The 26,868-nt window shown below is 42.7% G+C and overlaps 2 protein-coding genes across 2 annotated transcripts; one reads left to right on the forward strand and one right to left on the reverse strand.

Annotated features, from left to right (window-relative positions):
- Nucleotides 1–3,232: 3,232 nt before the first annotated feature.
- Nucleotides 3,233–4,235, forward strand: LOC100770188 (olfactory receptor 2A12). Its single transcript, XM_027427393.1, is given in 2 exon segments — nt 3,233–3,256; nt 3,258–4,235. Coding segments are annotated over 2 exon segments (1,002 nt in total).
- A 15,869-nt stretch (nt 4,236–20,104) lies between these two features.
- LOC100773648 (protein RoBo-1) lies at nt 20,105–23,289 on the reverse strand. Its single transcript, XM_035448116.1, has 4 exons — nt 23,211–23,289; nt 22,356–22,508; nt 21,498–21,638; nt 20,105–20,333 (listed from the first exon to the last, which is right to left on the reverse strand). Exons 1-4 carry the CDS (start codon nt 23,287–23,289, stop codon nt 20,140–20,142), a joined length of 567 nt encoding a protein of 188 aa, XP_035304007.1. The 3' UTR covers nt 20,105–20,139.
- Nucleotides 23,290–26,868: the final 3,579 nt, after the last annotated feature.

Consider the following 26,868-nt stretch of genomic DNA (forward strand, 5'->3'; position numbering starts at 1 on the left):
AACCAAAAAAGTGAAAGACCTGTACAGTAAGAACTTTGAGTCCTTAAAGAAAGAAATTAAAGAAGATACCAGAAAATGGAAATGCTCCCATGCTCTTGGATAGGAAGAATCAACATAGTAAAAATGGCAGTTTTGCCAAAAGTAATCTACAGAGTCAATGCAATCCCCATCAAAATCCCAACACAGTTCTTCGCAGACATTGAAAGATCACTGCTCTTCCAAATGATCCTACTTCAGTTTTCAGCACCCACATACAGGCAACCACCTGTAACTCCAGTTCCTGAGGATCTGATGCCTTCCTCTGTCTTCCACAGGCACTCACATACATCACACACACACACACACACACACACACACACACACACATAAATATGAAATATTAATAAATAAAACTTTAAAGAAAGAAAATAGTGAACATGACTGCCACTCTCAAGCACTCTTGAATATGAGAAGTGACATAACATAAGAATCCATGAGGTAGAAGAAACTAGTTATAGCACTATAGCAAACAATGAGGCATTCCACTAAACCCTGAAACAGAACTTCCATATGATCCAGCTGTAGCTCTCCCGGGGCACACTGCAGGGATGAAGGCACACACATCCATGTTTATTGTAACACTACTTACAATAGATATTTGGAAACAGACTAGATGCTTATAAACAGGTGAATGGATAATGAATATATATATATATATATATATATATATATATATATATATAATATATATATATATTCCCCCTATGGTGCATTCAGCCATAAAGAGTCAAATCTTATTATATATAGAAACTTTGATGTAATTGAAATTGTCACCTTGAGTGAAATGAGCTAGACTTAGACAGAAAAGCATTGCAAGTCTCCTCTCATATGTGGAATCATTGAAAATAGAAGATAAACTGTTAAGTAAACAAAAGGGGACCAGAGGGATCAAGAGAAGGAGGGAGGAGAAAGAGAGCAGGAGAGGATGTATGTGTTCACAGCACAGTGTGTGCATGCCTGTCTGCACTGATCACAGTGAAATCCACAGATTCCCAGCAATACATACAATTGAATAATTATAGTATAAAACTAAAATATAAAATAAGAAAAACAGCGTGTCAAGAACATATTGCTTTTAGTTGTTTTATACTTAAACTTTTAAGCTGAGATTTTTTTTTTTCTCAGAGAAGAAATGTGGTTTCATTATGTCACCATGAGCGGGAAATCATAAGTTGCATTAATGATGTAAGTTGCATTAATTATAAGTTGTATTAACCATTTGGCACTGACAGTAAGTGGAAAAATAATTAATCTGCTTTTTATTTTTCTTGCATGAAGTAACTGGTTCCCCTGGGGATCGACCTAAAACTTTGCTTTGTTAATGGGTTTTACAAAACTCAGTAGTCTCTTATCTGGATTTATGTCTAGACATCAACTTCGTTGATTTTCATTTCAGAAAGATACTGGTAAATATAAAGTTGAGATGAGTATGAAAAAAGAATAAAGAGGATGTGTATACCTATCACGATAAAATCATGGGTGCTCAGGAACGAGATCCATGTTTGTGATCACAGCTGAGCAGCACACTAAGCAGAGAGAAGGGAGTCTGGGTGGCCACACAAGCGCTCTCATGCTGGCAGGTGACTGTGGTTCTGATGTCCCTTTCCTTATAGACAGAGCCAAGAAACTGGTCCTTTTCAGAAAAATTCATTTATAATTTGCCAATATTGAGCACAGACTGGTGGCTGACTTTCCCAGCATCAGGAAGCTAGGCAGGTATGTCAACGGCCATTCTCTGCCAAACTCATGTCCTTCCTCTTCCTCATTCAGAGGGGGTTCTCTCTCTCTCCTCTCCTCTCTCTCTCTCTCTCTCTCTCTCTCTCTCTCTCTCTCTCTCTCTCTCTCAGAAAGTATTTGATGTAAAATTAAGTAAGGAAGTAAGAAAACAGAGATCTCTAGCAAGACAAAGAGGAAACACTGTCAGTGTGTGTGAGTGGAGACAAGAGCCATGTTAAGGTAGGAGGAATGTAGCTGTGTGAAGACTGGGCTCTGTGTTTTATGACTGAGAGACCTCTATGAAGAAAATATCCTCAAAAGCATCATTTATTGTTGTGTTGCTATGTCAACAAAAGCTAGTATTTGCATCTGTGTTGTGTGATATTCTACACCTTAGTGAACAAGCTTAGACATGCCATTTCAGCACATTCAAAGAATTTAATTCATATTTTCTTGAAGAAGTATATACTTGAAAGTGTGTATTTAGGAAGCATGACCTTGCAAAGATAATTTTACAATGTGCTTAATAAAATTAAAAAATATTGGTATTGATATTCTGAAAGATACACACTACATGCTTTCTTTCATATGCAGACTTTGATTTAAATTTGTATATAATATACAGATGTTCTTACGAAACTAGAAAGGTGACCATGGACCATGACAGGGGGATAAGAGATCTTCATGCAATAAGAACAAAAGAGAGGATAATGGTATGCATAAAGGTAATGGAATGGCCAGAAGGAGAACTATGTGAGGAGGAGGAGTGACCAGCCAGATGGGAATGAGAGGGTTGTGGAATGAGAGGGTTGTGGAATGAGAGGGTTGTGGAGGAAGATGAATAAGAGCAAAGTGTATATTAAAATGTCTGATGAAACAGTGCACTGCATGCTAACTTAAAAGTAATAAGAAAATTCTTGCTTTGAAACAACTATATTCTCTGAAGCCATGACTAAAAATCTGAAAACCAGAAGTCTGGGTGACATAACATATTGTTTTTGCTAATACTGACCTGGTTAAGCAGTTTAAATACTACTGTATAAACCTATATCTATTTCCTGTAGGGAATGGGAATGTTGAATTCTTTGTTTGGCTCTATGAACTCTGTGGTATCAATTACCAGCTTAGTTGAAGGGGAATGCAATTGTTTTCAACGTTCACAATTATACTCATGATGTCAGACAAGCCACTTTATCTTACTGAAGTCACTGGCAGCTTTTAAGAGTCAGATAATTAAAACAGACAGAGGAGTGCCCTGTAGTCTGTATGATATGACATAGCAATGGTAAAATCATCTCTGTGGAACTACAAGATCTTGTGTTATTTCACCAAAATGGTCACTCAAAATTAGGGGAGTGATGGGTTGAATTTGTGTCTGGAATGGTCTCACACAGAGACTGTCATTTAAACTTAGGACCCATGTTACCTTCTGCACTAAAGCTAATGTGAAGGGGGCTGGTCTGACCCAAGAGTTTTCATGTGGGGTCTTTTGGTTTCTTCTCCATTTGAACAGGTATGGCTCAGGAGCAGGCATGAGACCCCAGAATTCCAGCAGCATCACTGAGCTGGTCCTTGTGGGGTTTTCTGATCACCCTCAGGCTGAGATCCCCCTCTTCCTCCTCTTCTCTCTGGTCTACCTGGCAAACTGTTTGGGGAACACAGCTGTCATCACGTTAGTGGCTCTAGACCCCTCTCTTCAGACACCCATGTACTTCTTCCTCTGCCACCTGGCTTTCCTCAATGGATTCTTCAGCACAGTTGTGACTCCGAAGATGCTCTTCAATTTTCTAGCAAGCAGGAAGGTTATATCTTACCCATTCTGCCTGGCTCAGACCTACCTCACCCTATTCTTGGAGTCAACCGAGTGCTTCCTCCTTGCAGTGATGGCCATAGATCGCTACGTGGCCATTTGCTATCCACTGAGATACCTTCTCATCATCAGCTGGACGGTGTGTACAGCACTCGCAGTAGCAGTCTGGGTCATAGGCTTCTGTGCCTCCGTTATACCTCTCTACATCACAATCCTTCCACTCTGTGGGCCTTACATTGTTGATTACCTGTTCTGCGAACTGCCCGTCCTTCTGCATATGTTCTGTGCAGACACGTCTTTGCTGGAGTCCACGATGGCCGTTGGAGGGGCTGGCACAGTGCTGTTTCCTTTCCTCCTGATTGTTCTCTCCTACCTTCGCATCCTTGTGGCTGTGCTAAGAATAGACTCGGCTGAGGGCAGGAAAAAGGCCTTCTCAACGTGTGCTTCACATTTGGCTGTGGTGACCATCTATTACGGAACAGGGCTGATCAGGTACTTGAGGCCCAAGTCCCTTTACTCCGCCGAGGGAGACAAGCTGATCTCTGTGTTCTATGCGGTCATTGGTCCTGCAATGAACCCATTCATCTACAGCCTGAGGAACAAGGAAGTGCAGGGTGCCATGAGGAGAGTGATAGAGAGATACCAAAAATGCACAAGAATCACATTCTGAATCTTCAGGGGCTGAGCACTGTATTCATTTGCCTAACAGGTTTCGTGCGCACATTCTGTGAGACTAAACCTCACCAGTAGCAATTTCAGCTTACCAGACTGCTGGTGAAGATACTCATATTTTTTGACAAACTTCCCCCCAACATTTTTATTTCATATCTGATCACCCTCACCCTCTATGGGCAAATATTGATGTGCATTAATTACCAGTCAACATGTCATCTACCAGCTCAATCAAATATGGATAAGAGATCCAAGAGTATACATGAGCACAAGAACTTCATGTCAACAATGTTGTCACTGATCAAATTCTTTATTTTATAGTTCCCTTTCTCTCTCTCAGGTTGGTTTTATGAGATAATGACTCACTCTGCAGCTCAGGTTGGCTTTGGCTTCCTGAGGGCTCGCACTGCTGATGTGTATCACCACACTTGGGGTCGGCTCAGCTTTCTATCCATTTGTAAGGCCTCATATTGTGGTAAATGCTGGGTTCCTGGTCCCTAATCAGCTGTGCTTCATTGCGGAACTCAATCTCAAGGTAAATCCTAGCTCTTCCATAATTAAAAGCATTGAAAATTGTGCAACATGCGTGCGATTCAATGTTACAAGATGAAACCATGTTAAAGTTGCTAATGAGAAATGTGTCATAGTGCTGAAAATTGAACCCAAGATATTGTGCCTGCTGGACAAGCCCCGAGCTTCATCCCAAGCACCAGTGAATATATTTAAGGGAGCATGGACTTCCATTCTCATTGGTCTTATTTATTTACTTGCTTGTTTGTTTAAATGTCTGTCTATTTTAGGAAAAATGTATGCTTTCCTTAAATTTAAAATAGAAAGACATTTTGCTTTTATGAAGATCCAAGTTAAGTTCCCAGTATCCACATCAGGTGGCTCACAACCATCTGTAACTCTAGCCCCACAGGAACTGATGCCCTCTTCTGGCCTCTCTTGGTACTGCACTCACATGTGCACACCCACATCTAGACAAATAGACATATACATGAATATATGCATATATATAGCAAAATTAAAAGACATTCTTTTAAATTTAATTTTATTTTACATTGATGATAGTTCAAACAGAAACAGTAAATTTTATAAACTTATATATACTTAAATAGATTGGTTATAATACATTAAGGACATATTTTAAAAGGCTGTATACTGGTTGTAGTAATATTGCAAATTTTGGAGACAAAGTATACGTTTAATTCCAAGTTCAGCCATTCTTTGTGCAAAGATTTCTATTTTAAAAAATCAGGAGAGCTGATATACATGAAGATAAGCATATCATTTTAAAAGTTAACATGTGCTCTCTTCATTCTAAAGACATGGTGTCCCTTTCTACTGTCTAACTAACTGCTGGTGGCAGCTGATTCCTCCACACCAGTGAATATTCCTTTTTATAGGCTGGCAGTGTGTTCAGAATAGATTTTTTTAAAAACTAATCTATTATTTTTACTTTATGTGCATTGGTGTTTTGCCTGAATGTATTTCTGTATGGGTGTCAGGTCTCCTAGAACTGGAGTTACAGACAGTTTTGAGCTACCATGTGATTGCTGGGAATCCAACCCAGGTCCTCTGGAAGAGCAGCCAGTGTTCTTAATCAATAAGTTATCTCTCCAGCACCTCATAATAGATCTTATATCCACATGGTAGTTAGCTGTAAAGCCTAAGGAACCCAGTATCTCCAGTGAGACCACTGCACGCCTGCACAAGTAGTTAACTGATAGTGTGTGCCATCCAGATGGACTTGGATTTCCTGGGAAGAAATCAAGGACTAAACTATCCAAGACTCTTGGTTTGTTTCTATGTTAGAGCATTTGTTATATTTTTATGTACAATGGCAGAAGAACAGAGACAGAAGGCAATAGTGGAGTGAGGCAGAGGCATCTCCCAGCACTTGGAGACAGAGGCAGGTGGACCTATGTGAGTTCCATGGTAGCCTATTCTGCATAGGGAGTTCCAGACTAACCAGGGCTGTGTGGTAAGACCCTGTCTTAAAAGAATATATATGTATGAATATATATCATAAACATATACATTATATGTACATGTATTATATACATATATTCTTATATATAACATATTTATATTAGTTTTGTTTATTATATTATTATTATTATTATTATTATTATTATCATTATCATCTTGCTTTACATCCCAACCATAGTTTCCCCTCTCCTCTCCTCTCAGTCCCTCCCCCTCAGCTCTCTTTCCCCTCATTCACTCCTCTTCTACTGTTTCTCATCAGAAAAGTTCAGGCCTCCCATGAATATCAACCAACCACTGTCCATCCTTTAAAAAAATTGCAATATTAATTATTAACTCTCATATCACATAGCCCATAGCATGCAATAAATATATCTGTGTATCTATATCCATATCTGTGAGTTACAGAATAAATACAAGGTAACGAGGCTGAGAGTGTGAGGGATTTCAGAAATGGGCAGAGAGCCTGCATTGATAAGATAAGGAAGGGGACCAGCATTGGGAGGGGCTACTGCTGAAGCTGCTGAGTCAGGTTTGAGGGAGAAGCTGCAGAGTTCAGCTTAAGGCCAACACCTAAACCTAGTCACAGCAGGCAACATGTCAGGAGTGGGGAACAGTGGGTCAGGCCAGGTCCAGAAGTGCAAACAGGGGGATTGGTAGGGAGTCAAGTAGGCCTCATCAGAGACAGAGAACCAAACCAATAGGAAACTCTAGGGACAGCTGGGGAGTTCTTCGCTCCCCATGCACACAGCAGGTGTCAGGTCAGTGGTTGGTGTGAGGCCATGCTATCTCACTACCAGGTGTCTATCCCTTTAGGGGGCTCAGGTAAGGATGTGGAAACTCTTTCCTACTTCTGGTGTGTTTGGTAAGTTCTTGGGCCTAGTTCTCTGATATGATTGTACTATATCCATGAGTCCTCACACCCCGGATTCTTTCCAATAAACTTACAGGGTGGCTCCTTTCCTAGTCCCAGGAATAAGTCAGCCACCAGTTGATACTGGCTGGGAGGAGAAGTCTCTGGGGTCCGCCCAGGGGCTGTAGTCATCCTACTCTCTCAAAATGGAACCAAAGGTTGCTTGTACCATGGAGTCTCCTAGGACAATGCACTGCTGTAAAGGTCACTGTCCTATATACTATGAAGCAGTTTCGGGCACAGCCTGTGCTCAACACACAAATGATGCTTTTGTGGAGTTCTTCCAGTTCCCACAGTTTCATTTCAATTCCAATGGAGCTAAACATTTAGTTGCTACTAAATCAAAGGCCTAAGAGCAGAGATTCTTCTGCTTCCCAGTGGTTCTCATTGTCTGTTAGTTCCCCAACCTTGGTAAAGAACAAATCATATATAAAACTCATATTCCAGCCCCCTGATCATGGATGCCAATGGGGAGGCCCCTGCACTCCTGGGATTTTTAGACATAGAGCAAAGGTTTACCAGCCTATAATCCTCTACCCCAAGGAAACTAGAAATCATGAATGACTCCAGAGGGAGGTGGACTGGCGTTTTGCCCTGGTGGGTGGGAGGGACTTCGAGAGCCCATCCCACTTGAAGGGATTCGCTCTGTCTCTGAACACATGGGGAGGGGCCTAGGCCCAGCACAGGAAGATTTGGTGGACTTGGTGGAACCCTGGTTGGGGGCCCTACCCTGCCTGGGGAGTGGCGGGTGGATGGGGTGGGGGGTAGGTTGGAGGTGGGGGAGAAGGAATGGGGGTGGGGGAGGGAGAGGGAGAGGGAAAGTATATGTGAAAATATTAATAATTTAATAAAAAAAGAAAAAAAATGTAAAAAAAAAACCTCATATTCTTTTAAAAAATCTATTTACTTTTATTTTATGTGTACGGGAATTTTACCTGCATGTATGTCAATGCACCACGTGTATGGCTGATGCTTGTCAAGGCAAGAAGAGGACATCAGATCTCCTGGGACTAGAGTTGTAGTTGCTTGTAAGCAGACTGGAGTTATAGATGCTTATAAGCTACCACGTGGGTGCTAGGAAGTGAACCCAGGTCCTCTGCAAGAGCAGCCAGTGCTCTTAACCACTGAGCCATGCCTCCAGCCCCTGATTCAATTAAATTCTTATACTGACTCTTAATACACTTGAGAAACTACTAGAACATGTACTTAATTCTGTAAAAATTAACTCATCCTCACATTTGTTTAGACCAAATAGTGTACCACATTAATAATAAGCATGGGTTAGCTAGTGATGAAATGTGGATACAAATTCTCAATCAATTTAACTGATTTGTCTGTAAGAGAAAACAAGGACCGGAATCGACACTGAGGAGAGTGGTGATGGGAGGGGCCCAGAGTAACTCAGTCTCCTGAGGATTAATTAGGAAGTTTATGCTCAAGTAACATTTGCGTAATCTTGCTTGAAATCATAATGGGATTATACAATAAAGGAAGTTTTTATTTTAAGATTTATTTTTATTAGTGTGTGTGTGTGTGTGTGTGTGTGTGTGTGTGTGTGTGTGTGTCCAAGTGCTATGGCATGCTTGTGGAGGTCAGAGGGCAACTTACAGGAGTCAAGGCTCCTTCTGCCACATGTGTCCTGGGAATCAGACTTAGGTTGTCAGGCTTGACAGCAATGCTTTTATCTGCTGAGCCATCTGTCCAGTTTGGGGCAATGTCTTAGAGGATACCAGATCTTTAAAGAGTTGTTATAACTACTTAATACAAATATATAAACAACTAAATATATATACAACTAAATATATTTATTTAATATAAATATAATGAGTAAGTCAGAGGGCCTAGTAACTTGTTTTTCTCTAATTTCAAAGATAACAGATGAATGGTGGTCGTGTGTGTGTGTGTGTGTGTGTGTGTGTGTCTGTGTGTCTGTGTGTGTGTGTCTGTGTGTGTCTGTGTGTCTGTGTCTGTGTGTGTGTGTGTGTGTGTGTGTGTGTGTGTGTGTGTGTGTGTGTGTGTCTGTGTGTCTGTGTGTCTGTGTGTCTGTGTGTGGTGTGAGCACTCAAGCCATGCATGGCATTGAGGTCACAGCACAACTTCTTGGTGTCAGTTCTTTCCTTCCATCATGAAGTTACCAACTGAGTCATCTCTGACCCAAAAAGGATAAAATTTCAATAGAAGGCAGAATTAGACAATCAGTCAACATGTGGCCCCACCTATTATTTATGTACCATTGTCTCTGTTCCTGTCTTTCCTGAAAGGTGGCCAGAGGAGCTGTCAGAACTGTGTGGAATCCCTTTTTGAGGGTTAAGCGGGCTTTCTCTCTGGTTGGCACCATGCTTCAGTCTTTTTCTTCTCTCACTATGAAATTCCTGGGGGGCAGGGATTCCAGTTCCCCAGGTGTCTTGTTTTAACATCCCAAATAGCCAGAGTAAAAGAGACAGTGTTTCTTTAAGAATGTCCCCATTCCGGGTGTTATATTCCTTTGATGACAGCACTGAGGAGGCAGAGGCAGGCAGATTTCTGAGTTTGAACCTAGCTTGGTCTATACAGTGAGTTCTGGACCAGCCAGGGCTACATAGTGAAATCCTGTCTCAAAAACACAAAGTAGTGTGTGTGTGTGTGTGTGTGTGTGTGTGTGTGTGTGTGTGTGTGTGTGTGTGTGTGTAAATGGTGAACAAAGGCAGCCAGAACTCATTGTTCAAGTATGAGTTTTGATACAAAAAGGAAGGAATATGATTCACAAAACAGCTCGAAGGGATGATGATGATGTCAAAAATGAGGCTTGTCTTGAACTCGAGGTTGGAGTTGAAAATGTGTCTTCCTGTGAATGGATGCTTGTTCCAGTGTAGACCTGGCATTTCCTGCAAACAGATCCATAGCATGTTGTGTGTGACAGGAGCTGAACTTGTTAGGTTATTAAAAGCATCTATAGAGACAGGGAAAGAATGAAGAAAGAGAGGCTTGGTCCTAAGTAGGGAGCATTTTGTTAACCTATGCTTGTGAACTGGCCAAAATGCCTATGGGGGTGTGTGTGGAATTCAGTCTCTTAAAGGGATAGAAATGACTTCTGTGATCTGCAAGGGAAACTGAGAAATATAGTCTTTTAGGAGGAAACTACCAGAATTCGTGGGTTCCTGAAGTAAATTATTTGAAGAAATTGGATGCCAGAGATTTCTGGGCTGATAGCACAACTGGATTAAATACTGGTTGTTTGGGGAAAGGATGTCTTTAGAATTCTTGAACTGCAGGTGGGTGTGGTGGTGTATGCCTTTAAACCCAGCATTTGGAAGGCAGAGACAAGTGAATTTCTGTGAGTTCGAGGCCTGCCCAGTCTACATAGTGAGTTCTAAGACATCTAGGTCTCCGTAGAGAAACCCTGTTGTTAATCCCAAAGATGGGAGGAGAAAGACCACCAACCCAAAACATCATGGCCAAATTTACTAAAGCAGGTGATTAATTAATGCAAGTTTTTTTACTCCTGTACCAGGCTGCCTCCCCCTAAGGCAGGACTCTTTGAGAGATTAGCATTGGATGTGAGGAAGACAAGGCTTTTTGTTTTTGTTTGTTTGTTTGTTTGTTTTTTGAGACAGGGTTTCTCTGTGGCTTTGGAGGCTGTCCTGGAACTAGCTCTTGTAGACCAGGCTGGTCTCGAACTCACAGAGATCCACCTGCCTCTGCCTCCTGAGTGCTGGGATTAAAGGTGTGCGCCACCAACGCCTGGCTGGAAGACAAGGTTTTTATAACTTGGGAGTTAGTGGTTTCCAAATTGGGGATCTGGTGAACAAAATAGGCAGGGATACAGGAGTAGAAAATAACAAGGTGGTATAAACAAGGTAGTCATAAAAAGGTAACTATAACAATCTTTTAAAACACAGGTAGGTTGAAAGATGGTCATTACAGCTTTTTGAAACAAAGATATGATTGCAATATGAGCTTAAGGTAACCATGGCAACAGGTGATAATAATAATAATGTTTTGAAACAGAGACTTTGGTTTCCATTTCCTGGAACAGGTATCATAGGACTATTTGTACTTAAGGTTCCGGGTGGAGCATAGCCCAACCCTTGAGAAACAGAGTGAAAGGGTTAAGTTCCTCACCTGGATCTGGTCGGACATCCATGTTTATTAAGAATTAAATGGATCTCCCTGAGTAAAGCTGGAGGTAAAACATTTGCTTTAGAGATTATAAAACATAGAAATGTAAAGCCTGTTAGGGTGGGGTTATAACCTTGGAGATGGTAAAGCATGAGTTAAGAAAACTTGTTACACTTGTATCTAACGCAGGACACCAAATGTGTCCTAATCTTAAGACTGTAAATGTGCTGCCTGTTCTGATTGGCTGACTCTTAGTTAAACTCTTTAGTAAATGTGCAATTCTGCTTCTGTGATTTTTGTGAACATTTTGTCTGTCCTGACTGGTTGACCTTTGGTTGAACCCAACACCGTTGTATTCCCTATATATTGTCTACATATCCCATTATGGAGGCCTCTCTCTTCTCCTATTCCAGTGGGGAGTGAGTAGGCCTGGCTCCATGATAAAGATTTTTACTGTAATAAATATTTTTTTTGTAACATTACTTCCTCTAAGAGTTCTTTGATCTAAAGTTGGGAATATAACACAGAGGTTTAATCATAAACAGAAGTGAGTCTAGTTTGTCTTTATTATAAGATAGCTTTTCAGCCTAAGATGGAGGCAGGCTGGTTCATCACCCATCTTAAGAGGGACAGGGTGAGAAATGTTGAACTTCAGTGACCTTACTGGTCAGTGAGGGAATCACATATGAAATCCCTTACATAAAAATTTATTGAGTTTACAATTCAAAAAATGTTCCTGCTTCTTGCAGGCATGCCACCTACAATCTCAACCAAAGTGAATCAGCACCAGCCTGCCTCCATCTTAGGCTTAAAAGCCATCTTATAGTAAAGACAAACTAGGTTCCTTTCTGTTTATGATTAAACCTCTGTTTTTCAAGAGGTTTACCTTAATTACAAATGATTCTGCACTGCCTGTTTCAGGAAAGGACAACCATGCCTTTGTTTCAGGAGGTGTGACTCCATTTATTTGATGTGTATCTTTGTCTTTCTCTCTCATTTTCATTTAATTTCTCTATATTCTCTCCCTATTTTGTTTAACAATCCTTAACCACCAGTCCTCTCACCCCTGTAAACATACTTACAGCTGATAATTTTTTATTTCTCCCCAATAAAAGGAGAAAGGGCTGGTATATGCTCAGTACACCCCAAGACCAAGTTCTCATCATAAAAGAGATTTATTTGCCCCAGAGGGACAGAGGGAAGGGACTAAGAGACAAATATGAGAGAGAGAGGATGGAGGAGATGGGAAAAGGAACAAGGGAGTTGGGGTATATTTGTTCTGGAGGGACCAAGAACTGCCACTGGTTAGAGAGGAGACAGTCATGACCCATAAGCAATGGTGGTTTATAAAGAGAAAAGGGGAAACCCTGTGTTAGGATGATCGGTTTAGTTTTAATTAAGGCATGTTAATTAGGGAGGCCAAAAGCAGGGGTTTGATTTCTGGACTTCAATACTTTGATAGCTGGACCTTGGTACTCAGCCTTAGGAGGAGGAAGCGACCAAATAAGGGAATAGACCTTGGGGCCAGCCTTAGGAATGTACTCTAACACTTTTTAGCAAAGCAGAGGGAGTGGAGGAGAAGGACAAGGCCTGCCAGAGCCATCTTTGCCATACCTGGGCCATCTAGAGTCCCTAAAAAAGGGACCTCTAAAGGCCAGTTAGGGCCTCTCTCTAAAATCCTGACTTAGGGTGAGACAGTCAACTGGCCAGTCCTGGGTCACCTCTAAAATAAAGCTTGCTTCAATTGAACAGTCATGGATTTGGTCGTTAGCCTTGCAATTTTCAGGTATAGCATTAATGTTCAGTCACACACATTTTTTAAAAAAACATTTTTCTTTCACCTTAAAAAATTTATAATCCATATTTTCTCAGTTTAAGAAGTTAGATTTGACAGGTAAAAACTATATATATATATATATATATATATATATATATATATATATATTATGTATAGTGTGGTGGTTTGCCTTATGGATATATTGTCTAATGATTAGATCCTGATTCATTGCCTCAAATACTGTTCTTTCTTATATGTAGTGAATCAGGCCCAAAAGAAACCCTGGACAAATGGCTGTGTGTGGGCCTATTAACAAACCAAAATGCATGCTGGCCTCCAGGCTCTCTCAATATCACAACCTCCTGTAGCTGGCTCTTAGCTCTTCTCACCCCACCCCACCCTAAACTTCTCCAGCTCATGGGCTTCCATGCCCCCAGCTTCTCATCCTATACAACCCGACAGTGAAGCCATGTGATCTCTGGGCCCTGTTTTTTTTTTTTTTTTTTTTTTTTGGTCTTCACATCTTGGTTCTCCCTTCTTCCCCCTCCACCTTCATGACCCAGTTCAGACTGCTGCCCCTGCTTAGTCTACTGGTTTCTCTCCCTGCTCTGGACTTTTCTAGGTGCTTCTGGTTGTTCTTTTTCTTGTATCTACAATAAAAATCCTTCCCCCCAATTATACCTTAGAGTGGTCATTGAGGGACCAAAAATTCAAATTAACAAAAGTTTAAAAACTTAGGCCCTGAAAAGGGAATGTCTAATGGAAAAGGAAAATTTAACTCCTTAAATCAGGAGTGCCATGGCTGGCACCTGATCCCCTGCTCTCAGAGAAGGGGAGGTAACTGTCCACTTTTCCCGTTAACATTCCTTTGTTAATCACTGGTCATAAAGATCCCCCAGCCCAAGGGATAACTGACAGACCTAACCCTACAAGCCCATGCCCTGTCTTATCTCAGTCAAATGTATCTCCCTTAAAATGTACAGTTATTAACTCTGTACTTTGTATGACCTTAAGTAACCATGGAAACTCTGTGGCCTTCAACCTTATGGTCTGCCCCTTTAAAAGCTTCTCTTTTTGGCTGGTTGGGATCTCATTTGCCCACCATGCAGTGAGATCCTAGCTGGCCAGCTTGAAATAAAAAGAAACCTTTTGCTTTTGCATCAGAGTGTTGACTCCTTCAGTTAGTCTCTTGGCTCCATGAACCTGGCACAACAGTCATGTCCCCAGATTATACAGTGAGAACATTTAAAATCCTCATAAAAATGTTTAATCAGAAACACTTCATACAGAGCCCTTGAACCTTCTTACATAATCAGATGAGGTTCATGATTAACCAGTATCATAGTTTCCAACCCTGGCAAAACCCTCATATTTTGGCTTCTACATACCTGTTTAAAAAAGCCCATGTGAGTGATGTTGTGAGACAATGCTAGGTTAATTTACATTAGTGTGATGTTCTTTGGGCTCATCCATATTGTTGTAAACAACAGGATTTACTTGCCTTTTGAAGACTGAGTAGTATTATGGACGCAAAGTACACACAAAACTATAAGAACGAAATGCTGGAGTTTAGACTACTCAGGCCCAAGTCTGCAACAGTCTTTCTCCTCTCACAGACAGGAGCAGACACCTGCTGAGTGACTGGGGAAAGACTTAACATCAAAGAGGTATTGGTGGCCACACTTTCTGTTCTCCATCCCTTGCTCTGCCTCCTACCAGGAAATCAGACAGCCTGGCTGCAGGTTCCTGCTGTGAAAACACTCCTTCAGAGAGCAACGAAAATATACTCCCCCTTCTGCCAAATGGGCCCCTGATTCCTCCCTTCAGAACCACCCCCATGCTGTCTATCTCTGTCACTGGGACCTGAACTCTTCAGAGCCCTCATCACGCTGTTGTCTGTCTGTGTGCGGCATTAATAACTCTTCTAATAAACTTCTTATCTCCAACAATCCTTCTCAGTGTCCTCTTGAACCCTCATCTGACACCTTAGGCACACATCAGCCTTTCTTCACTCACTCCCCCGAAGGACACTGAGACTGACAGATGATGTGGTCCCTGTGACTAAAGCTGAAATAAATATGGGGTACCTCTGAGTTTAATGGAGGTCTTTTTTCTCCTCTCAGATAGGCTTTAACTTGAGTTAGGGTGCAGGAAGCTCACAGCCACACAAAACTTCCAAGGAGTCAGTGGCCTCAGGACCCTTCACTTGTATAAATTCAAAGAATGAATCGATAGACAGCAGAAGAATCAGTTTTATTATAGTTTCATAGGTAGGAGTTTTAAGAGAAGGCAAGTTTGGGTACAGCTGGAGCATGTCCCTGAGGAATGGGCACCACTGAGAGTACAGCCTTGGAGATAGCAAGGCTTTACTGGATGGAGACAAGGAGAGGAGGAACAGTCAGTCCAGTTCCCACTCACAGTATCTATGTACATCTGAGTTTCAGTCATGTCTTTATGTGTTGATTCCAGGAAAGGGAATTCATTTAGGGGAAGAGAAGAAAAAAGTCTCCCCGCCCTCAACCTTCCTGGCATCCCTGGTCTCTTTCTGCCTAGAGCAGAACTAAAGATAGTTTGGGCTAAACACTTCTGGCATTTCTGGTCTCTGGCAGGGATGAAGCTGCTGACAGGGCCAAGGGTATTTGCAACTTTTAACCAAGGGTGGGTACTATTAATTTTCAGGATCTTCTACTCTGAAATGCCTTGTCAATTTCTATGTCCTGTTCTCATCAGCAGGATCCTATGGGGACTTCTTCTAAGAGTGTCAGAGCCTCAGGGTTCAGGAGGAACCCCAGGTTGGCTCTTACTTTTGTATAAGAGGTTTGTTAGGGGAAACACTAACACATGGGCAGACAGAATGGGAAGTTCAGGTCCATGAGGCAAAGCAAGGATCTATTGTAGACTTTAGAGAGAAGGGGAAGTACAGGATACATGGTTGACAACACTATGCGCCAGCAATCAGCTTTTCCTCTGGCTCCTGAGTGGAGGTAGGTCTTTTGTTTATTGTGTATCTGCCACAGTAGAAGAGCCACTAGAAGTTCCTGATCACTTATGGAAAACCTGCTTTAGGAACATGAGAATTAGAGTCATGGGCAAACTGTATTTCTAGGGCAGCTGATTTGATGCCAAATGTCATAGCCTCAGTGGAGAATGTCCCCTAGTTTTGCATCTCCACAGAATTAAGCATTTGAATAGGCCTGCACCAGGGAGGAGGGCTAGGTCTATATGAGGAGAGACTGTTTTGAGGTATCTGCTGATAGGGTCTAGAGAGAGGTTGAGGAGAATGGTCACTGCTATCACCAGAGAACAGTTAGAAAGCAGTTGAGGAAAATGCTAGAATAAATGGGAGACTCCAGTTTGCAGCATGGGACTGAGAGCTCTCCAAAGATGACAAAATGCCTGTGTCTGGTCTTTATCGCCATTGGGTTGCTAGGAATTTCCAAGTTCACACTCCCCAACTCAGGCCAGACCTCATGGCTTCTGTGGTTTGGGACTGAGAAATGCCGGGCCGCAACAAAATGGCGCCCGAATGCTGGACCTGAGAATTGGGAAAGAAGTCATGGACACCATGGGGAAATGGACACCAAAGAAGCAATGGACATGGCAAAAGTGTGGACACTGCGAAGAAATGGGTATCTCGGGCAGACGGGTCTGAGAAGAAGCGTGTGCAGAAAAAGAAAGAAGTGGTCAACTGCCATGAGTGAACAGTGTTAAGTCAGGAATAAAACTGTATATAATTGTAGAAATAGGAAACAGAAAATTGTAATGTAAAATAGGAAGATGCCAGTCAGCAGCTGCCAAAAAAGTGAAGTGTGTTATTTAACTCTAAAAGTGAGAAGGTGCACAAAGTAGATGTGAGACTGAAATGTCAGTCAGATGATAAAGAAGTAAGATGTAATGCGTTAGACTCCGGAGTGGAAAAGGCAGGCAATTGTAAATATGAAACAGGAATATTAGCCAGATGGTGAAAAGAAATAAGTCAGTCTTGAAAGTAAAAATGTATATAGAGAGAAGAAACAGAGAATTATTACTCAGATGATTGTATATTTACTTGGGTATGCTTTAGCAGCCAGGAGAGCTGAAACAAAACAAAGCAAATACAGAAGATTTTGGAGTTTAAGAGTTTTAGAAGGATCCTTCTCGCTCTCAAAAGCCACCGCTGTGACTCTTTCAGAGTTGCGCTGGGGCTTGGGGAGACAAAGGTGCGGCCTTGCATACGCTCAGGACTGCGGGAGACATCTAGGAATGTAATGGAGAACAGAAAACTCTGCACCTACTAAAGGCGGCTGGATGGTAAAGGAGATACAGGACAAATGCTTGGGATGAGTATGAAGAGACAGTTGCCAAATATCAGGAGGGAGAGTCTTCACCTCCTTCATTTTAAACTAGGAATACAGAGAGGTAAAAACCCAGTGGTAAAATTCAGCAGGAGCTAAGAGACTTGAAAAAATTCAGCAAAATCGCTCTCACAGGAGATGAGAAATTTTCAGGTTTCCTCAGATCAGAGAGAGCTCTTTATATGTTGGGAGCACCAATCCCTTGACAGATTTGGGCTTTGTAAGGATTTTCTCTCATTGCATAGAGTGTCCAGTCTGTTGACTGAATCCTCTTCCAGGCAGGAACATCTTACCGTCATAAAACTCTACTTGTCTGCTTTTGCTTTTTGTTGTTGCCTCTGCTTTTTTCAGTCATAGTAAAAATAAATTAAAAAAAATTAAGACCTCAGCTCCCGGAGAAGACAGACAGGAGCTGTTCCCAACCATGGCCAGAGAAGCTTCATTTTACAGTAGAAGGAAACCAGCCTTCCCATCCTGAGGGAGTTTCTGCAACACTCCGTTCCTACCCCACTTGCTGTCATATCTTCTCCTAGGGTTCAAAGTCATAGTCCCAGGCTGTACATTTCACAGTTCTCTTATTAGCTCAACTATCTAAAATTCCTCTCTTTGTACTATTAATACTGGACTGCGAACTCCAAAGAGGTTAATGAGTTGGCGATAAGGATGGTACCTGGTAAAGAAAGTACAGAAGCCAAAAGGCCGCACTTAAAGCAGAGTCTGGATTACCTCAGCTGTTCTTCCTTCAAATGACATTGGCCTATAGCCTGCAAAATAGGTCAGAGTCATAGTGAGCTGGCTATGTCACTTCAAGAAGAAAACTCAGTCACTCGTTAATGTCACTCATCAATGGATGGAAATGACTCATCTTTGTGCCAACTTCCTGCTCCCAGGACAAGGTCTCAGCCAAATCTCCATGGTGACAGTTATTCAGATATATGCTAGTCTTTGATTTCTGTGGGGAATCTGGCAGCCCCTGCTGCAGGGACACCCTCCTAGAGTGAAAGAAGAGTGCCCAAAATACTTGGGGCGATAATAGGTGTTTCCACTCCTTGAAGTGCATCTCATACACATTTGAATTCAGACTAGTCCCACGAGCCCCCTTGAGAGGATTTCATTCTCTCCTCATCCCTGGAACAGAGCCAATATTTTGCTGCACATCCCCATTAAAAACACTTCTTGGTGGCAGAATGACCATCCTCTTGCCAGCCTTCCACCTGGGAACAGGAACCCACTGCCTGTTCTCCAGGCTTCTGGCAAGGTACTTCTCTTTCACACAGCTTGGGTTCCCTAGAGCTCTCTTGTCAGTGAGGACCTCACCACTGCTCTGCCATGTTTATTTGTAACTTTTCCCATGTTATGAACGACCTATCTCAGTCACTTCACAGATGGACCTTACAGTTCTCCGTCATTGATGGGCTCCTATTCCCCAACCATATCAGTTTGTTGGGCAAGAGTCCTGTTGAGTTGAGCTTCCCGTATTCCTCACTTGCCTGTGCTGTATCCTGTCTTTCTAGGCCATGAAGGGAGCACAGCATCTGCTATCTCCAGCAGAGCTGAATAATCTTTTTCCTTTAACAGCACCTACCCACTGCTATCTCTCAGCTCCCAGACTATAAAGTGCAGATAAGACCTGACTCCGCCCTTAGGTCAGTGTGAGGATCACACCTTCTGAAGATAGCACATAGTTTTATCACTCACTGGCTGCCTCCATCTCTCCTTTGAGAGACCAGACAGCACTTCATGTAGAATGTTTGCTTCCTGACAAGGTTCTGGAATGTTCTATGGGTCAGATGCAGATTGTCCTCCAGATGAATGGTGGATGACAGGCCAGCAACAGAGGCCCAGCTGTGCAGGGATGACTGTTTCCCCACCCCCCAAGATATGCTATGGTGTCATCCAGTGACCTGAAATCCTCAGACAGCAGAGAAGGCTCTAGCTAGTAGGAGTCTGGGATAGGACCTTCTCCTGTCTGTACTGTGAGTCTGGAGCAAACTCGACAGGAAGAGGGGAGGGCTGAGCTCTGTCAGACTACAGGTCTTCATGCAGATATGTCTAGGTTTGTGTCAAGTTGACAAAAACAAAACAAAACAAAAAACAACCAGCACATTTGAGTTAACTCTTTTTATTCAAATTATGAAAAAGCAATGAAGTGTGTGATCTGAGAGTTATAAACTGAAATAAACCCTTTCCTCCCCAAGTTGTTAGAAACCCTAAGACAGAACCCACTTGGGCTAATGCCAAAGTGTTTTTGCTTGCTCCGGAAATGTATCTCAGTAGCACCATGCGCTCCAGAAATGTATCTCAGTAGCACCATGCTTCCCAGCAAGCATGAAGTCCAGGATTCTCTCCAGCATCATATACATACATGTATAGATGTGTACATACATACACACAAATGTTTTCTTCTAGTGGTTTCACAAATTTCTTTCCAATATGAATAAACTTCCTTCTCTTTCTTCCTCTTTTGCCTTTCTTTATTCTTCCCTTCAGTTTTAAATATATTTAATTCATTATTTGATTTGCCTAGTATCTCTGGCTAGGACTTCTAGTACTAGTACTATATATTAAGGAAAAGAGGGAAAATGTTGAACTAGTTATCTCTATATTTCCTGATACTACAAAATGGATATATATATATATATATATATATATATATATATATATATATCCACACAAAGAACAGAGAAGTAATCCCCAGTTTTTATTTGTTCCCTGTTTTGGAAATAGCCATCCAAGCATGCCAATGGGTCCATGTACATAGCGTTGTGAGGTTGCAAGTCCTGGATGATCAAAGCAAGACTTTCAGCAGAAGCAGAACAATGGGAGCTGATGAAATTAATTTGAGGGTAGGGTTCCCATTGTTTGAAACAGGTGAGATGCATGTGGTTTTGATTTGTATGCCATTGAAGACATTCTGTTGCAGATCGCAGGCATTTTCAGTTGCACAGCCCTTCCCATACAGCGTTAAAGAAGATCCTGTTGCTAAAGAAAAATCCAGGAATTAGTATTTTCCTTCTTCTCTCATTTCTCCACATTTCCTCTGTGTGGAAAACACCTTCTAAGGTGAACCCTCCCAACTCACTCCAGCTACTGACAGAGTGGCCTTATATGAGTAAGACCCACTCGTGTCCAATCAGGATTGGTCTGTGGGGTCAACAAGATATGGGTGGATAAGAGGGACGAGATAAGACTCTTGAGAGGGGTCTATAGCATTAGGTGATAAGAAAGGACGGGATACAGGTAATGGACACAAGAGTCATGACAGGATATGTAGCGAATTGCTTTTTCAAGTTTTGATTCTGTCCTGGATTTGTTGTTGTTGCTTTGTTTGTTTGCTTGCTTGGTGTGTGTGTGTGTGTGTGTGTGTGTGTGTGTGTGTGTGTGTGTGTGTGCCGTGCACGAATATGGTGGCTAAGTGCATATGGTGGCTAAGTGCATATAGCTATAGTTGATGGTGAAAGTATAAAAGTCAATCTAAGTCCTCATAGATTCAGAAATGACAACCCTAACTGTATAGACAAAGTTCATAGAGATGTGTAATGTTTGGATCTGGCTAATCTCACTACATGATGGTTTTTTATTTGTAAGTTTTTTACAATTAAAGTTTTAATTTAAAATATTTTTAAAAAAGGAACAGAATGTCATGTCACTTCTGAGATTAGACTATTAAAATCTATAGCTCCCTTTATCAGTTGGTGCCTCTTTGTCTCATCATTAGCTTGGAGGGAAGTCAGCTGATATGACACGAGGCCACTGCATGAAGAGGAATTGACACCACCAAAATTATGAGTGAACCAGAAAGCAGATCCTTCATCTGAAGGACCACAGCCTGGGATGACAACTGATACAGTCCCAGGAGACACCCACCCTGAGCATCTGAAGGACCATAGCCTGCCTTCAACTCACACAGCCCAGGAAGACACTTTGAGCCAGAACCAGCGACAGTGCTGGGCTCAGATTCTAGATAGACCTGCAGAAAGTGACATGTAATGAATTTTTGCTATTTTTCAGCAGCTAAGCTCGAGTATACAGAAGTAAACAGTGGTGCACTGCACCCTTGAAGAGTACCAATTGTTTTCTTAAATGATAAGAAGAAAAAACGAAGGGTATGTACATAAAAAAAACCGTTAGAGGAAATGCTCATACCTATGCTGGAGGTGCCGGTAACCTCAATGCACTTTGTCTCCTTCCCTGTGCACTTTAGGGTAGTAACTGAGGAGCACGACTGGGCTTTCTCACTGTAGCAGGCAGTACATTCAACACCATTGAGTGAGGAAGATGAAGACACTGAATGGGGAGAGAAAAGTTTTCATCTTGGGGAATAGGCAGAAGAAATAGCCAAGAACACAGCTATCCACTGCTCATCTAATATAGTATTTTCCCTCCATGATCCTACCAAAAAGCATTGCAGCCAAGATAAGGTAGAAGGAGGCACAGGAGACACACAATGGTGTGCGAGTGCACTGAAGGATCTCATAGAAACCCAGTGCTGTCCTCAACTTTGTCAGTTACTCTGTTCTCTGCCCAGAAGGAAAAGTCCTAGATAAGGGGGGAAGAGATAATCTGTTTTCTAAATGGATGCTATTCAGAGGGTGAGGAATGAGCCAGGTGTAGTCATGCACTCCTGTACTCCCAGCTGCTCCAACTTTAGAGGCTGAGGCAGGAGGTTTACTTGATCCCAGTAATACAAGCCTGAATATATGCAAGAATCCATCTCAATAATACAAAACTCCAAGATGAGGAATAACATAGGTGAGGAAAGACTGGAGGAGCAGAGAACAAAGCTTTTAAACCTACAGATTCATTGAACATCCTTAGAGAACAGGCCCAGGCCTAATTACTGCTGCCTAACTGTCATTCAGTCTGTGTATGCAAGTATGTACACACATACCCAAGAGAGGGACTTGCATCCAACCCAGACCCTTACAGCAGAAAGAGATGGACCCATGGAAAGGCAGAGGAACCCTGAGCAGGTGCTGGGGCACAGACATGAGCTGTACTCACGTTTTATGTCATCTTTGTTGCACTCATTAGATGTACAGCAATGGTTTTCAAAGCTAAATTTTCGTTGATCCCCCAGCGTCGCCGAGAGTACCAGTTCACTGCATGTTCCAGAAGTACACCCTTTATTCTTGAAAATGCGGTCTGTAAACGTAGCTGCAGAAAATTGACCCAGTAAGTAAATTTTCCTCCTGAGCTCATGGTAAAGAACCTGTCCCTTCATCCCCTCTGCCTCGAGTACTGCACTTCTCCAAGAGTCCCTCTGCAATGGTCTGATTCAGAGAATGAACCAACAGAGGGACCATTTGCTACAAAGGGAGTGACTGGTGGTAGAGTATTTGCTTGGAATGCGTGATGCCCAGAGCTTGATTCCTGACACTGGAAAAGTAAGAATGGAGTCACACCAGAATGGTCCTCACCATGTAGAATCCAGGTCCTACAACAAGCACGTGTTCCATCTACACCACCACCCAGAACCCCAGGCTCCCACTCTCATCCTGGAAAGGAAGCAAGGATAAATGGAGGACTCTCAAGGTGTGAGGGTTGGCTTACATGGTGTATCAAATTGCTGTATTTGGTTGAAGCAGCCTGTAGAGGTTGTACAAACACCTATAGTCCCAGGACATAATGTATCTTGACATTGTTGTAAAGTACACTGGTAACTCTCTGCAAGGAGGAAATATACATCATTTAAAAGGTAACCCCAGAGCCTTGTAGTTGATGCTTCCTAGCAGTCAAGCCATGAGGGGCTAGGCAGACCACTGGAGTCTCCTGTGGTTGGTTAACTCCCCAAGGCTCTTGGCTGCTTACCTCCCCCTTCCCATCTTTAGGAGAAAGGAATGCCTTGTTTACTCTTACCCACAAAGCTGACAGGGACAGCTAAGATGGTAAAGACAAAGACTGTGAGGAGACTCTTCAGGTTGGAGGACCAGGTCATGGTGACTTCTGTGAACACTGAAAGAGATGCAAGTGATGCGGCTGGGCGTTGGTGGCACATGCCTTTAATCCTAGCACTCAGGAGGCAGAGGCAGGCAGATATCTGTGAGTTCGAGGTCAGCCTGGTCTAGAGAGCAGGTGGAGGCTCTCTATGTGCTAGAAAGTTCTGGGCCACGGTGCTCAAGAACAGTCAGCCCTTTAGCTAAGGATTCACCACTTCCAAAGTCACCTTCCCCCTAACAGCTGGCCACCATCACCAGGTATCACAGCCCACACTGGAAATACTCACCAAAAAGTAGTCCTGCTCTTCTGAAAGGTCTGCCTTGAGATGGAGAGGAAGGCCAGTGATTTCACCAGAGAGAGGAAGAAAGGAACACCTTCTCTGCTCTCACTCTCACTGACTCTTATAGCCCAGAGTACTATTATTGCCTGGCAATTAATTCACGTCACTGCAGATAGTATTTTGACATGAAGCCAAGTGCACTGAACTTCCTGATCTTCTAGAAAAAGAAAGTGATACCGTGAGAATAGCTCTTATTGGACTACCAGTTGGCAGTGGGGTGGGGTTGGGTGGGGTTTATAATGCCTCTGTGCTGGAGGCAAGCCACAGAAAAGTTTGGAGCACTCGAAAGTTAAAGGGATAGGAGGCTGGCCCACAGCACGCAACAACCATTCTTTGCCTTTCTTCAGGGTAAAGTCCTAGTGTTCCCTCTTCCAATCTTTCATTTCTTCTTAGAGTCAGACTCTGGGATTCATTTACTTCTCTGCCTAGAGGGAACTGAGTGTGGCCCTTCATAATTTCACTTTCCCATCTATTTTTATGCCAGCCTCTTGTTAGGGCATAGCTCACCAGCCTTCTTATTTGCAATGGAGAGAAAAGTTAAGCTACAGGGATCACTCTTCCTCTAGCCTCTTCTAATCATCCAGACTTTGGGCATGTTCTCTTTAAATTCAGGTGCCAAGGACAGTGGGAACTGCCAACCCTTCACTCCTGGAAACCAGTATGCAGAGTGTTGAAGAAGGTATGAGTTGAAGGAAAAAATTGAGGATGTCTATATGCCTCAGAGGCTGGAGTGTGGAAGGAATGAGGAAGGACACCCTGATGGTCATAGAGATTAGCAGAGACTTGCCTGGAATTTCTACAAAGTCATGGAATGGTGGGGGATGTGCCTAGTGCTCAAAGTAAGTTGACAAAATATTTCAGGGGACATAGAAACATGAACTGGGAGAGACTTTCCACAGTCTCAAGGCATGCTGAGTGAAGACATCATGGGTCCCTAGTTCCTGGTTAGAGACTGAACCATTGCTCAAGATTATGGGATGACAGCTGAGACATGCTCTATATTCTCCCTCAAAATATAACTAAGGCCTTTTCAAAGGGTTAGTTTGAATCTTGTCTTCCTAAGAATAAATCCAGTGTCTATGCCTTGTGGCATTTCATAATGTTCCCCCAGCACCACACACTTCCACCATATCACATTGGTCCTCAACCCTCTCTCAGGGTCAAAGTGATAGCTGAAGAATGTATTTTATGGTTCCTTATTGATTCAGCTGAATAAAACTCTTTGTGTAACCAGTACTTGGCTGTGAGTTCCCAATTTGCTGAGGAGAATGGATATAAGGATGATTACTGCATATAGACTATGAACCAAGAAGCTAGACTTCCAAGTTATGGCCATGTCTGAGTTCTGTGCTGGCCTGGACACTGCTTAGTAGGACAGCAGCAAACTGAGGCCACTGTCATTCATCCATGGAGAATGGAGCATGGCCCTATCTACCAAACACAACCAACCTGACAACTTTCTGTTCCCAAGGCAAGGTCTCAGAGAGATTGCTTGCATATGACAGAGCTCCTTGGATAGATACCGTAGGGTGATACAGCCAAGGAAAGAACTCCCTGACGCTGACTTGACCCCAAGACCAGGGCCAAGGAAAAGAATACCACCAATTCCTGAGCTTCCCTCAGGATCAGATCACAGAATCCCACCAATCCCAGGCCACCTGGAAAGTTCTACCTCCCAAGAAACCCTTATACAAAGCCTGCCTTCTGCTCAGATCCGCCTGTTTCTTGCCCCAGCAGAGGCAGCCACCCTTTTGTGTCTTTCCCAATAAATCTCTTGTGTGAGGTTTGTTGTGCAAGTGTGACTTTGTGGTATTCCGTGGCCCCTGACTGTCATGATACTTTTTCCCTTGGAGCTTTACCACTTATAGTTACCTTCTTGGGTTCAAAGAAGAGTAGAGATGGTACATAGAAAAAACCAAGAGACAGTGTAGGGCAGTGGTGGAGCATGCCTTTAATCTCAGCAACCAAGAGGCAGAGACAGGCAGATCTCTGTGAGTTCAAGCCAACCTGGCCTACAGAGCAATTTCTAGGACAGGTTTCAAAGCTACATAGAGAAACTCTGTTTAAAAAAAAAAAAAGCAAAAAGAAAAGAAAAGAAAAACCCTAGCCTAGAGGCTTCCCTCTCTTTGATGTATATCACATACACATTTAGCTTCAGGTAGGTTCTCACCAGCTCTATCAAGAGCTCTCAGGTATGTGTCATTCTAGGGACCAGAAATGGCATTTTGCTTGATATCCTAGATGAAGACACTTTTCAGGAGACAGTAGCTGTCCTCCTGTGTCCCTCTCAGGACTGCTCCCAGGAGCAGTCCTGAGAGGGACACAAGTGACTGTGCTGTTGTTGGTCAGACAACGCTGGCTCCCCAGAGCACTCTTCTCATTGAGGCTCTCACAGCTGTGCTGCCACATTTGTTAGCATGGGGCCCAGTGTGCTGTTAGCTTTAACTACCAATGCAACACATCCTAGAATCACTGGAGAAGGGAGATTTAATGAGGAATTATCAATATCAGATTGTTCTGTGGGTATGGCTGTGGGGGTGCTGTCTTTGAGGGTGCTGTCCATGAGGGGCATTGTCCATGAGGGGTTCTGAGATAGGAAGACCCAACCTGATGTAAGAGGTGCCATTTTCTAGCCTTGGGGTCCTGAATAGTATAAATGTTGAGAAACCCAGTTGAACAGAAGAAAGTAGGTAAGGGGGAATTTATTCTTTCTTTTCTATGGCTGTGGTTGTGGTGTGACTAGCTACTTGAGTTCCTGCCATGGCTTCCCCTTAGAGATGACTGAAACCTGAAATCGTAAGGAAAAACCAAAAAACCAAAAAACCAAAAACCCTTTCCTCCTATATGCTGATTTTTGTCAGGGTGTATTTGTCACAGCGAAAGAAATGAAACAAGTCATCTATCTCATCAATCATCCGGTTTAGTCTCTTTAACAGACCCAGAGCTCTCCATTGCTGATGGGCTCCTCATTCTTCACCACATCCAAGGTGAGGTTTTGAAGGATCAGGAGCCAGACAGACCCCTGACAGACAGACAGGGATGGAAAGGAATAGGGACAGATATGGAAGAGGGTAAGCTTCTGGGTTTTTCCTTCCATTCCTGTCTGGACTTTTCTCTCACCATCAGGGCTCCCTTCCAGCTGACTGGTCCAAGGCTGGTCCTGAGCTGTGGGTCTTTCAGTCTTCTCTCTTTGCTTAATCAGATCAACTCAAAACTAGGAGAAGGAGACTATCCCAG

The sequence above is a fragment of the Cricetulus griseus genome, chromosome 7 (genome assembly GCF_003668045.3).
Source record: "Cricetulus griseus strain 17A/GY chromosome 7, alternate assembly CriGri-PICRH-1.0, whole genome shotgun sequence".
In the NCBI taxonomy this organism is placed as follows: Eukaryota; Metazoa; Chordata; class Mammalia; order Rodentia; family Cricetidae; genus Cricetulus; species Cricetulus griseus.